This window comes from Atractosteus spatula, chromosome 5 (assembly GCF_055471065.1).
Source record: "Atractosteus spatula isolate fAtrSpa1 chromosome 5, fAtrSpa1.hap1, whole genome shotgun sequence".
NCBI classification, from domain to species: Eukaryota; Metazoa; Chordata; class Actinopteri; order Semionotiformes; family Lepisosteidae; genus Atractosteus; species Atractosteus spatula.
Window position 1 is genome coordinate 62,730,558 of NC_142710.1, and position 14,163 is coordinate 62,744,720.

General features: G+C 36.7%; 1 protein-coding gene across 4 annotated transcripts in view; it reads left to right on the forward strand.

Annotated features, from left to right (window-relative positions):
• The first annotated feature begins 3,443 nt into the window (after positions 1-3,443).
• Positions 3,444-14,163, forward strand: part of fbln2 (fibulin 2) — a 59,751-nt gene continuing 49,031 nt past the window's right edge. For all 4 annotated transcript variants that reach the window (XM_088916444.1, XM_088916447.1, XM_088916448.1 and 1 more), the window contains exons 1-2: positions 3,444-3,541; positions 12,356-13,876. In XM_088916444.1, coding sequence (XP_088772570.1) covers positions 12,496-13,876 — 1,381 coding nt within the window. In that variant the 5' untranslated portion in view covers positions 3,444-3,541; positions 12,356-12,495. The remainder of the gene's footprint in view (positions 3,542-12,355; positions 13,877-14,163) is intronic.

Here is a 14,163-nt window from a genome sequence, read left to right on the forward strand (position 1 = left end):
TGCTAACTACTGCACCACTGCACCACCCTACAGAATACACCTCCATGCCCTAACTAAGGATACTATCAAAGATACACTTGATTGCATAGAGCCAGATGGATCAGACCCATTGTGTAATATAATGGACCACATAAATCTGAATATACCTCGCACTGAAAAGAGTGAGAGAGTTCAGAGTTTGTTATACATGCAGAAATTAACCTTTTTTAAAGATGATTCTTTATTGTATAAATCTAAAGGAGGAAATAGCTTATATCCGACTTCCTATAACAAAAAAGTGTAATTTCTTTTTGCAGAGTGTAAGGATACCACTCCTTTTAGACTAAGAACAATCCAAATTCAAATAATCTTCGATTTCTGGGCAATCATAGCGCTAGAATACTTAGCATACAACCTCTTGGTAGAATGTAGATATTTCCATCACTGAACAGATATGTAAAATGCAGATGAGCACAAACATAACAGTTGAATAGCAGCACTGATGCTAAAGGAAAGGCACAAGCAGATGATTCAGCCTTACCCAATTCAGTTCTTTGCTAGGAAAGCTGTTTCCTCACTTTTCTGGTGCCAAACTTCTGGAACTTAGGTCATGGCAAATCTGACTCTAAAGCACTAACCTCTGTAATAGAAATGAAGCTCTCTCTTTTCTTGCCAGGAGATGTCTGCCTTAAATCACAGACACTTAGATACCACATACAAAGGGCTGGGAAGCTGAGGTATGGGATGGCAAGAGAAATAATCAACCTGAGCTTCCAGGTCAGTGTGTTTTTGTATTTGGCAGCAGTTTTCTTTGTCAAACGCTTGTTACTTCCCAATTAATTTGGATGCCTGGAATGCATCAGCAGGGCATGATGGACCTGGCATATCTTTAAAAGGGCAAATATGCCGAGAAGTTTTAATCATAAAGCTGTGCTAATAATGGCCGAGGACTGGCAATAGATTTGAGTTTGAAATGCTGAAAAGCACAAATGAAAATGCACTTTATTTGCAAATAACAAGAGACTGCCGTCAGCTGGAGCTGGAGAACCTAATTCATTGCAGAAAATAACAAACAGCTTACTGTTCTGTACTGGTGTTTTTCATCTTAACAAAGGATTCCACATGTCTTTGAAACTAAAGGACTGACCAAAGTAGGAACTAAAGTTTTTCCATTACCTTTATCCTTAGTAATGGTGATAGGGCCTGAAGACCAGATTTTTATCATTTGTGGTGGATTTGGACAGGATACTGGTGTTAAATTCATGTTGCAAAAAGTACTGTGAGATCTTTAGTGTTTACTGTGAGGACAAAACTTTGGTTCAACACACTGGTGTTCACTCCTGGTCCTGGAGGGCCACTGTGTCTTCCTGTTTTCATTCCACAATGAACTCTTCATGGCTGTATTGTAACTGTTGAGTTATTCATCTGTAGTAACACCGCTTTCACATCTTTATTCATTGGAAATTCGAAGTTACCTATTGTAAAACACCAGATGGACTGTGCCCAGGACCAGGAGTAACACTGGTTTTGCGGGTTTCAGGTGAAAGCACAATCTCCCCTGGGGACTGGTTTAGATTGTATTCGCAAGAGTGAAGTACTGTATAGTGGAAGAGCCCATTTGCACTACTGCTAGAAGAACCTGATTTTTCTTTGAAGAGTTCCATCCATGTTTTTACTGTAAACCAGACTTCAAGATGGTATAGCTGCAGCTTATTTCGTGTTTATTATATTTAAAGAATCCAGCAATATGGTTGCTCTGCTCCTTAGTAGGTTTCATATAGTTTAACCAAGTTAATAGTTGAACCAAGGCAACCTGGTCAAATTGCATAGAAAAGCTCAAGTTAAATTCAACATACAGTAGATGTCAAATTCTTATCACTTTGTTGCTACACTTTCATCACGAACATTTAAAAAAAAATAAGGTGCCAGTATATTACAGTATATTGACTTGTCTTTTACAAAACAGTCAGCACTTTTGTGATTTCTACCATTATGTTTTTACCCTCCTGCGATGCAGTTAAACAATTTTTTTAAAATAGGGACATTTTTAATGAATAATTTCTTCATCAGTTTACAAAAATAATTAGCATGCAATGTGAAGTACGTGAGGTGAATTAAATGTATCTCAGATAATTCAGCTTGCCCTTTCAAATAATTCCCAAAAGGTACTTTTATCTTTAAGTAATTAAGATGTTTCTTTTCAGTGTCTGGAGCTAAGGAATGTACTGGATTTTGCACAATCAACATATGATCTCATTTTCAAGGTGTACAGTATCATTTCGTCTAAAGCATTTAATCAGTTTTTGACTGATATTACTGGTGTATGTCTTTATTAACCTTTCTATTTCTCCTCTTAGGAGTGATGTGTCATTTTGCAACAGTTTTTGGAGAATAACAGTATGTAAGTTGTGAGAGATGTGGTGGTGACTGCGGTACATCAGCTGCTGTTCCTGTGTGTCATTGCACTTTGAAGTGCTGTTGAGTTACCCTTGTATGTGCTCCTTTTGTCTGTTTCTGGTATGAGAAATATGTACTTTGCTCCAGATATTCATGTTACTAATACTATGCATATGTTATGTTGTGGACTAAAAAAGAAACACCTGTTTTAGACTGAGGGAGATCTGGATCCCAGTTTTGTGTGAAGAATGCTGTAAAAAGGAGTTTTTATTTAATGTGATGTAAGCATTTTAATTATTTAGTCATTAGAATTAGTAATTAAAATCTGCATTTCAGAGATAATTTAATTAAAATATGATGCAGTGGAAGAGGATGCTCACTGTTTTATAAATAATATAATTTAATTCGATTTAGTGATCTCTGTCAGTCAATAAACGTACAGAAATATTCATTTTAAACGCGTTAATCACATTTCTGTTTCCCCGTTTTGTCAAAGGTTTTTTGTTTTGGTATTATTTTCTTTTGCTACACAATACATGACCAATTAATGAACACAGGTTAAGGCAATGTATTGCAATGAAGATTAAAATGTGACTGGCGTCGGCACGAAAAATAAAAAAGAAAAAAATAAAGAAAAGAAAACATAAAGACAAAAGAAAAGGATAAGGACGCTAGTCTCTGAAGTGCAGTATATATACAGTAGGCTGTATATTTGCTGCGACCCCGAGAATAAGAGGATTGAAAACGAATGGATGCATTATATAACCTATACTGTTATTTACCTACTATGTAGTTCAAACTAATATGCATCCGGAGTCTATAATTCGGAAGCGTGTTGTTGAGGAGCTCATTTTCAACCGGATTATAGCCCAAGAAAACGTAATTTCAGGGGAATGGGTTTTGATTACAAGGGCAGCAGGTAACTGCCCCGAAAAAAGATTAATGGGAAGCAGGAGTGTTTTAAGACGATCGCGTCAGTAAGTGCAATAAGTGCAGTTAGAAGAGAGGTCTAAGAAACTTTTGTCCCTCCCCTCTCTAAAGAGTTTGAGGCATCCCCTCAGCGCTGCAGACCAGGCGCTGTGGAATGACAAAGTCAGACTACCAACCTCTGTTTGTTTTGGGACTTTCTCCACTCCATTGAAGAAACTGTTGACTATGACTGTAGGTAAGGACCAAGCGAATTCTTGAAGTTTGTTTTAGAACACGTTGATGCACAACATTATGAAAGATAGTGACGCATCTTTTATAAATGATCAGTAATGAAGTTAAGGATAGGAGTCTACAGTACATGCATTGTCTAATCATTTTATATCGTGTGCATATTATATATTCTCTATATAATATAGAAAAGTATTAAAACAAAATCACAAGTATTGGGCGTAATCACAAGTAACACTATGCTGGGCGGTCGGATTCAAACTTGTAGCAAACTTCATCTAATTAAATGCAAATGAGTTTTGACGCTTCAAGCTGCTGCACAGTTGATATTGAAGGATTTCCCCACAACGCCTTTGAATAACAGTTTTTAAACCTAGCATTGTGTCTTTGCCGTGTGATCATTTTAATACACAGATAATAACATAAAAGCTGAAAGAGAAACGTTTCTATGGTTTCCGTGTCATAGAAAGCCAGCGTTATAAAATAGAAGAAACCACGAATTGGGTGAAAATGCCAAGTGATGGTCATGTCTTATGGTGTGCACAGGGCAATTATGTAGGCGGGTTTTATGGCGAAATAAAGGTTCAGTGGTAAAGTGGGTACTTTCAAATTAGTTTCAAAGATTTCCCCGCGTGTTCAGGGGGTCTAGTTAAAAAAGGGTTCTATTATTCAAGAATGAACAGATGGAGACCAGAGAGAGCTCCAAGCCAGAAAGTCACGACCGAGTCTGTTTTCAATATTGATGTTAAAGATCTCCTAATTTACTGTACAGTACTAACTTGCTGGAACCCTTGGAGAACGAGACCTAGAATCATGTGGCCCCTGTGTCTTTATTAAAGCAGTTTTTTCACGTTTTTAACGTCAAGGTCTGAACTAACTTTTTGTCTGGCGCGATTAAAAAGTGAACGTTCAGGCTTGAAGCCTTAACACTGGAATGGCAAAGTCAGACTACCAACCTCTGTTTTGCAACACGGGTTGCAACGAAGAGCTCAGGGTTTTGACAGATGTTGACCTTTTTATTGCGATATTAAAGATAAATAAGTGTAATGTAAACGAAATATTGAGAAATGTTATATGTTATTGGAATCATTTTCTCTCTTCATTTGTTTTCCAGTGATGGAAACTGATTTATAAGGGTATATGAAGCGCATATAACCACGTCATTAATTATCATTGCTAGGCGTGTTTTTTCCATGAGTCTCGGGGGTTCCTATTATCTGTATTAGATGTTTACCGGGCTTTATCGAACACTTAAAACAACCGTTCACTATTTACAAAAAGCACAAATGTTACAAAAAAATGAAAGCCCACTTCATTGTCTCAGCAGATACCCAACAGTGCTTGTGCTTTATTTCAAATAAGAGCTTGCAAGTGCATTTTCACTAACTTTCTCAGCGATGTAAGAGAAGAAGCTCCAAGACATTTAGAACAGTTTTAGATGTTCCTTGCACAATCCTAACACGATTCCTATATTTTTTTAAAAATACTGATTTTGAACAGTTATTTTCTTGAAAAAAAAACCTGGTTTTGAGCACAGTTTTTTCTTAACTGTATTTTTTAAAACTTTTTTTTTAAACAGGATGAAGGTGAGGTATTTTTGGGAGCTTAGTTTTTTTTTGAATCACTAAGAATTACATCAGAGAAAAAGTAGTCTGCTTTGGAAAATGATGGAGAAAATAAGACCCTCAGGGGCAATTGCAGACAGACTTGTATCTTGATCTTTTAAATCACAGAGGATTATATGACGTTTCGTCTGAAATCACACTTCTGAACTTTGATCATATAGCTTAAATATGTTTTGCTCGATTTTAAATTTAAACTGTGACTTGAGGGAGGAAGTTCAGTGGATTAAGGTATGGCAGATTTAGTGTGTCACAGATTCCAGTGTTTGGCACGATGTGATCAGATTCCTTAAGCGGCAATGCATGAAAGTTAATAAAGACTCAGTAGTTAGTTTTGAATTGCTGTCCTTTTGATTGGTTTATTTCAAGTGTCCAATGCAGATTTTATATGTATTCTTCCAATGTAATTGTGCCCTTGTAGTTATCGTGCTAGCAAAACCCAGAGCTGCACAATTTTGTAGGAAAGAAAGTACAACATACTTACAGTTAGTATCTGGGAGCGTTGTAAAAAGAGAAAAATACAAAAGAAGATATAATGTATATATAGGAAATATGGTATAACATCCTGAGAGTAAATCAGGCTAAGGGCTGTTCTCAATTCAGCTAGGCTCCCACTGGACAGATAACCGACTAACCTTTGTAACACTAAACCATTTCTGTAAGAAATAAAAGGGGCAAACAGTATATCCACAATACTGCACCTATGGCACTATCCTGCTCAGATTACACTTTGAGGCCTGGTCTTTTTTTATGGACGGTTTTAACTTGAATAGGCAATAGGCCCCTAGAAAAGCCATCTACTGGGACCACAACTGTTTTCATTTGTATGTGTTGACCTGGCATTTCCATGCTGGAAGATGACCTGATTTTCATCTTCTTGTCTACACTGCCATCTAATTTACTGACATTTGCAGAGGGGATTTCTACCAGTTCACAGACCTCAGGGCATCAGGATGTGAGTTTTAACATTTGCAGTTGCACTGGATGGATGTTTTACTCTATGTGTAGCTGATGCATTGTCTCATGACATATTTTTAGTTAAAACTCTATAAAGTGTGTAAACTTATACTGTACATACTGTTTACAGACATCAGTATGTGTGATGTTGTGTCCTTCAAAGAGTCAGTCAGTCAGACACAACAACAAATAAATTTAAAGAAGCGTATTTATTGTGTCAGGAAAACTTTTATTTACATTTTCTGCTCTACAAACTTCTGATGAGATATCAAGACAAACTATCTTTGCTTTTCAAGGTTATTAACTTTTTGGAGTTTACAGTGAGCAGCTGAGAGAAGAAACGAGATGATGTTGCTACTTTTTTCAGAGTGTTTTTTTGGGTTAAAGGTTTGTGAATTGATCAAAACACTGTTACTTATTTTCTTGAAATTGGAAGTTACAGGTTGTTATACTTAGTTTTCGTCTCTATACAAATTAGTTCTTGAAAGTACTCCATCAGAAAAATAACACATATCCCATCGAGACCTAAATGAAGCTTTACATTTTTAGATCAGCGACGTGTGTGAGTACTGTAGGTTGTTCTTTCTGCGGTGCAATAACGTGACAGGCATTCATTGAGGGAAATATTGCATGCCAAAATGAAAGTATAGTCTTTTCTCCATCAATCGATTTTCCATATGTTTAAGTCTCTCTGTGACATCATTAGTTCTGTTCTGTATGTCCCTTTTGTTCCAAAAATTTGGAACATATACAGTAGTCACCACATGAAAAGGCACTGAATATTATGCCATTTTTCACAATTCTGGTTCTCAGAAGCTTTCATTATTTAAAGGTGTCCAAAATAGGGGGCACACGTATGTTTAATCTGGTATTCATGGAGCCAAAATCCAGATGGTGATAGTAGACTTCCAATAGAGAAACGTTTCACTGTTTAAATAGTGACTCACAGTGAAAGTACGGGCTATAAATTTAATATTATTCATAGGTGAACCTTAACTGGTCCTATAACAGTCTGGACTTAAGGTCTGCTCTTTCAATTAGAATATTAAATGTAACTAGTGTCCATCCTTGCTCATTTTCTGTTTTGTTTTTTCTTGTTTTTATAGATATTTGTATATTATGAGTAAATGTAATGTTTAGTATGTACGTTTGGGGATATAAGTAAAATTAAAAGCTGTTAAAGTAGAGGATGCAAATACAAAGTGACTTGATTGCCAGGGTATATTTCTGGTCATTTAAAACTTAACTTTTTCAGTGGCTGTTTTCTTTTGATTCTGTGGAAGTTATTCATTTGTTCATGTGAAACTCTTCATTGAGATGTCTTTTTTTTAGGAGAAACTGTCAGAATGCTGGTGCTAATTTATGGAAATAAAAGTAGTTGCAGGCTCTTCTGTGGCATTCCCTGGTTAACAGATGGTATTTTGACAGAAATTGCTTTTGGGATAAAATGTTTGCTCCTGTCTGGCAGATCAGATGCAGCTGCAGAGAAAAAGGTTAACCTTTGCATATGAAATTGTGCCAATTCATTAGTATAAAATATTTTAAATGAAAAAACCTAATTTGTTTTAATATGTTAAATTAATGCACAGTGCTGGCTATAATTATTTTAAGATAAAGGGGAAAAAAGATTAATGGATGCTACTAGGCAAAGACACTAGATTCTGAGGAAAAATCTGTACTGTAATATTCTGAGAAATAGTCTGTTTAAATGAGGTTTTTAACCTCATATGCAAAAATGGAGGAGCAATACAAAAAACATGTTTATTTTGTTTTAAATTACTTCCAATGCAAACAGAGCCACATAGCAAGAATAAATTGCAGTGATTATCATTCTTACCCTCCTTTTCTGCATTTGTGACACCCCTCCAAAGGTTTTCTGAGTGCTCTTTCATCCTAGTGAGTGGTGGCTAAGATTCATGGTGAATTAATGTTTTGCAGACACTGGGAGTAAATGCTTATTTTACAGGGAATGGTTCACATCAGGTTAGGAGTATGAAAACATAATGAACGAGCTTTGATTTCAAATTTATTTGAGCTTTTTGAACTGATGGTAAGTCTGATTATCGACATGAACAATGATCATTTTCACAATCTAAAGAATTTAAGGTTTACTGTAAATACTCCAGATTTACTTGAGAAGCAAGTCTTGATACAGTGTTAAGTATTTGGCAGAAATACCACTTGTATGAACCAGCTGGCACTGTCTGAGTGGTACTCATTATTTCAATCAAAGCAGGCTGATATGATCAAATACCTCAGTCTAGTGTCATTCATTGGTATTGTTTTTGGCACATTGACCAAGTTCTGTGTGTTGGAATCAGAAACCACATTTCATTAATCTCTACTTTTCACAGGATCATGATGGTTAAAAGGAGGAACAATCTTAAGCAGTCCAAACAAAAGAAAAAATGCCAGCTCAGAAAAAAAAAGAATGCTGTAATTCAACCTTCCATGTGTGCTTTTCAAGGAACATGTTCGCACTTACAAAGTTCAACAGGTCAAAGTCTGTTACCATATGTCACACATTATTGCTTCTCTGAGGGGGAAGTGTCACAGCATCCTTTTAGACATGATTTTTAAAGAATATGGGATAACTAATATTTGATTAATATATGCCCTGTCTTTACCAATCTGTCCTGTCATTCTAATGGTACTTAGAATGAGAGGACAGATTCATTTTCTGAATAGATTGCCCTAAAGAAAATCAATTAGCCACTGGTGAAATATATTCCTCAAAATCTGAAGTTATATTTCGGATGTGCAGCTGAGGAGATAGATCATTCAGAGTTTGTCAGTTCCTAATTAGATGCTAGCAGCCAAACATAGGCGGACAGACTAGCTTCCTGTGGTTGGTAACCTTTCTTATGCTTTTATGGTAGTTCTTCTTAAGACTACATCAGGTACATCAGCAGAGTCCAGCATGTACACCTGATCTTGCAGAGCTGGGAGATATCCATTGCTTGGCCTATGGCAGGGAGTTACCCATGACTCTGTGCTGCCCCAATCTTGTAATGCAGCTTGATCTCATATACTGTAAAATCTCTTCTTAAGAACATAGAAAAGGTTACAAATAAGAGGAGGCTGCTTCTCCTATCTAGCCAGTTTATTAGTTAGTAGTTAATTGATCCAAGGATCTCATCCAATCTTTCATTGAAGGAAACCAGACTATCTGCATCAACACCATGGCTGGGTAGTTTGTTCCAGACTTACACATCCCTCATATCCATACATTTGCATGAATGTTGACGAATCATTAGAGTTTTGGATCTCATGAGGTCCAAAAATAATACAATGCGGTGACATTTTAATGTGTAAACAGGTATTGTTTTAATAACTATACTCTTGTTAAAAAATATTGGAGTTCTGTGAGGATCTCTAAAATAAAGACCTTCAAATTTGTTATAGGCCTTTTGCTATGGGGGCTTCATCATTCATCATTTTGGCAGATAATTTAGTTCCTTTTGAGCATGACAGAGCTAATGGATTATTAGCAGACTGTGTATGTTTCTAAGCAATTGTAAAATAAATAGGCGGGTGTGTTTTGGGTTAGTTTCCCAGTGAGAATATAGAGATTAGCAGATTCAGTAACAAATAGGCAGCATTTACAGTATATTTGGAATTGATTTTGGAGATAAGGCAGATATTTGTTTATAAATAATGTAACAGATGTGTTTCCAAGAACCACAACTGTTATAGAATTGTCCAGACTCTGCATGAACCTGCACCTTTATCTTTTCCCCCTTTCTATGATAAAATTTAGTACAAGGCTGCTTCTGTGAAATGCCCAGGACTTCTTTTTTCCCATGGGAACTGTGTGATGTTTCTTGTTCTTTACACTGAAACAACACACGTACTGTATAATGCATGCTTCCATGGTAGCTCAAACAAGCCTTACATTTACTTCCCAATGAGGAAGAGTTGATTTCTTTTGCAAAGCAACATTTAAAGATTCTAAGAGGAGTCTAAGATATCCGTAAGCCAAGAAAGCTAGGAGGTGATTGAACTCGCATATTATAAGAGTACATGAAATGTTACCAGTGGGGGTGATTTTGCCCATGTAGTTTGTTTGCTCGCTGGTAGGAAACTGATCAGAGGATCTCATCCTGTCTTGCAACTTCTTGAAAGACGTTGTGATATCAGCTTTGACAACAGCACTGGGTAATGTTTCCCCGACTCCCAGAACCTTTTGTTTTGAAAAAGAAAAAAGTTCCTCCTGTTCTCACTTTTAAATGCACTTCCCTTCAGTTTCCTTTTGAGCCTGGTTCCTGCTTCACAACTGATTCGGATGAGGTACTGTATCAGTAGTTCATTATTTCAAGATTGCCTCATTTTGCGGATTATTATTGTTGATGAAGCGTGTACTTAATGTTCTTTCCTACAGTCAGATCTACATGATATTGTGTGGCTATGTGGCTCTTTGAAAGCAAATTGGAAGTATTATCAAATTTAAACTTAAATACTAAACTGTTCCTTTGACCAATTTAGTGCTGTTTGAAGAACAATACAATACAGAAGGTAATACAAAATTAGTTTTAAAGAGTTCTAATTCTCCCCAGCATCAGGCAAATACAGTATATAGTATGTAGTTAAATGCATGTTGTGCAAAGTAAGATTTGAATTGTTTAAAGTCACTGGGTTTTGTCTATTTCACACAGCTGGCAGCAGTTGTGAAGTATTTATAATCTGTGAAATGTAGACACATTAGCTCATGCAGAGTATGAACACAGAGTAAACAGAGCAATGTCAGAACAGGAGGAGTAACTGCAGTCCACCTACAGGGAGATTGGATGTTTTTTTTCCCCTTTCCTTTGATCAACAGTTTCCTTACCATGGCTTCGGGAAAACTGAATCTTAAGAATGCCTTGGAAGTGGAGAGAATCATTTCAAGCATGTACCATGAATTTTTGGTTTTGGGCTTTCAGAATCACAGTCCTTCCAAAACAAATGTTGCCTTTCCCATTGTGATGTGCCAGAGAATTCAGTATCTTCAGCTTTTGTACATTCTGTATAAAAAAGGAATATATACATTGATGGAAACAGTAGTATAGCAGTGAAATACCTGACCATCTAGTTTCAAGTTAATTTTCTGCTTAAGCATGCTGTAGTTTTATGTATCTGTATAATGGTCTCTGTAACCCTGTGCTTGAGCTGTTATATCACTGTTTATATTAATTGTATATCAGTGAAATATTTATTTTCTTTCTCTATTCATTGTAATAATTATTAACTTGTTAACTTGTTTTTTCTTTGTGTTTATATGCCCTTCTGTCTCTTGTGAAAGTTTTTAAAAGATTATCAAGTGGACATCTTTTATAAATCCATCATTTGCACTCATACAAAAATACCAGAATGGAATTTTTGCTCTAAGAGATTTCTCAGCTATCACCTGTAAGCCAAATATGTCTTATTCATGAAACTGCTGCTGTAGATGAAAATAATTCAAAATTCCACCAGCCTAAAATATAACAGAAACTACATGCAATATTTATTACATTAATATTGTCCCATATTAATTCTGGTTCCTAGCTATCTATGTCATAAAATACGTTCATACACATGAGAGTAAAACTGATAAAACTGAGTTTGAATAAAAAGCCACATGCCATGTTCTTCTTCCAAACCTTTTTGGAAAAATGAATGCTCCTTTAATTTCTTCTCCTGGATTTATTCAGGAGAAGATTTATTTATGGATTTATTTATGTCTAATTTTCTGCTTTAATAGGATCAAGTCACAGATCATGGAAGTGAAAATATCTCTTCACTGGTCCTTTAGCTTTCCAGTCTACAAATCAGTGTAATCCAGAAGCCACTGATCTTTAGTTTTTCTTGGTGACAGTTCTGCTTATGGGATAAGAATCTTAAGGGTATTAGCAGATGCCAACAAATCCGAAGAGGGTATTAAGTTGAAAGAAGTAACTATTACACTCACTGTTCATTTTAAGAACTTCAGAGTGAAATCTCCACTGAAAGCAATGCAAATCTATTTTTTCCTTCATAAAAAGTTAAACTGGATTTTACATGGCATTTATTAAATTTATCACACTGCGTTTCATGGTTGTTGGGAAAATGTGTTCATAACTCTGAGTAACCTTGTGGTTATGAAACTGGGATGGCCTTAAGATGAAAAACTCAACTATGTATCCAGATGTTGGCTTGAACTCTGAAAGCTGGGCTTGCTGAATGTGCATGACAGGAAATCTGTTGTGTATGGTCTTTAACAGACTGTTCTTTCACTATTGTAGGTTCTGCAAAGTGGAGGCAATTAATGCAAGAAAACTAAACACTGATGCTACAGTCCCTTGAAAGACAAAAACAGATTGTGGAAATCTTTACTGATTTTTTTATTAATAAGGTTTAACTCACTTTTGGAGCTGAAAGCAAAATGGCTAAATACAAACTGATGAAATCAATCCTTTTTATGACTGTACTTGTGCTATATATCAGTGGTGCCCTGTGCCAGAAGGACTGCACTGGTGTGGATTGCCCACTACTGGAACATTGCATTGAAGAAGTTTTGGAAAGAGGTGCTTGCTGTGCCTCCTGTTTGCAGAAAGGCTGCACGTGTGAGGGTTATCAGTATTATGATTGCATAAATGCCGGATTCAGGAATGGTAAAGTTCCCGAAGGAGAATCCTACTTTGTTGATTTTGGAAGCACCGAATGTTCTTGTCCAAAAGGAGGTGGAAAAATAAGTTGTCACTTTATTCCTTGTCCTGAAGTTCCTCCACATTGTATTGAGTTTTCTGAACCAGCAGATGGATGCTTGCAGTGTGAGAGATTTGGCTGTGTACATGATGGCCATAAGTATGATGCTGGTCACACTTTCCAAATGGACCCATGTAAAGTCTGCCACTGTCCACATGCTGGAGGAGAGCTCATGTGTTATCCTGTCCCAGACTGTGATTTAGGAACCTTTCAGACACCACCTCTGTTTCCTACAGCCCATGAAGAAAACACGTCAGAAAAAAATAACGATGAACTTTCAAACTACGAACGGGCAGGGTCTGAAGATCAGTTGTCCCAAATATCTCACCTGCCCCAAAGTGAAAAACTTCCGCTTTTCAAGACAGACATCAAAGATGAAGACGAGGATTATGACTATACACCTACCGATTCTGCAAAATCAAGCCTATTTGATCTGGCTGTACCCACAAAGCCTGCAGTTACTTTGGTGTCCTACTCTGATAAACCTGCTGCTCATGAAATGTTTAATGAGGATTTGAAACAAGAACTAAGGCAAAAAATCAGAACTCAGGAAGAAGAAACTAAAAATGAAGAGATTACAGAAGATCCCCTCGTAGGTCCTACATCTCAGGTCTTCCAGGATGTGAGAAAGAGCATGGAAGGAATCTCTGGGAAAGGAGCTGAAGACTATGTTACACCTCACATGGCTGAAGAAGAACATGAAGAAGATGAACAGGCTGTGACGTTAAAAGACGTTACGGAAGGCGGGACTGACATAAAGGAGGTGACGTATGTTATTGATCATGAACTGCAGACTACAGAAACTGTTCCTGCAGTAGAAAGCAACAGCCACTCCAGCACAACTGAAGAGAACTTTCTGGTGCACGAAGACCCTCTTGGGAAACATGGGCAGGCTGTGTTACCTACCATAAAATTTAGTCCAACAACCCAGCCTCCTCAAATTATGAAAGCGGTTGAAGGCCTGATTTCTAAAAAGCAATCTCAAACACTTTACAACTACCAACCTGAGCGAGAGAGGAGAAACAATTCTGTTGATTCACATCCAGCATCGCAGGGAGGTGAGTTCACTGAATCATCATATTATTCTCTCAGCTTGTCTGATTGCTGTTCTCTTTTCTTATTGTCTGCTATTATTTCTAGCCAGCACTCCTAAAATGATGTTTTTTTTCTTTTGAAAATGTCTTTTTTTCAAGGACTTTAATGTAATGGGTTGTTGTGAATGCCAATTCCAACAAACGCTGCTTCCCTGAAAACAGTGTGCAATTGCACCATGCAGTCTGTTCAGAATGAAAGACTTGAGTATAATGCTACTTCTTGTACAAATTTGTCGTTCATCAGAAGCTAA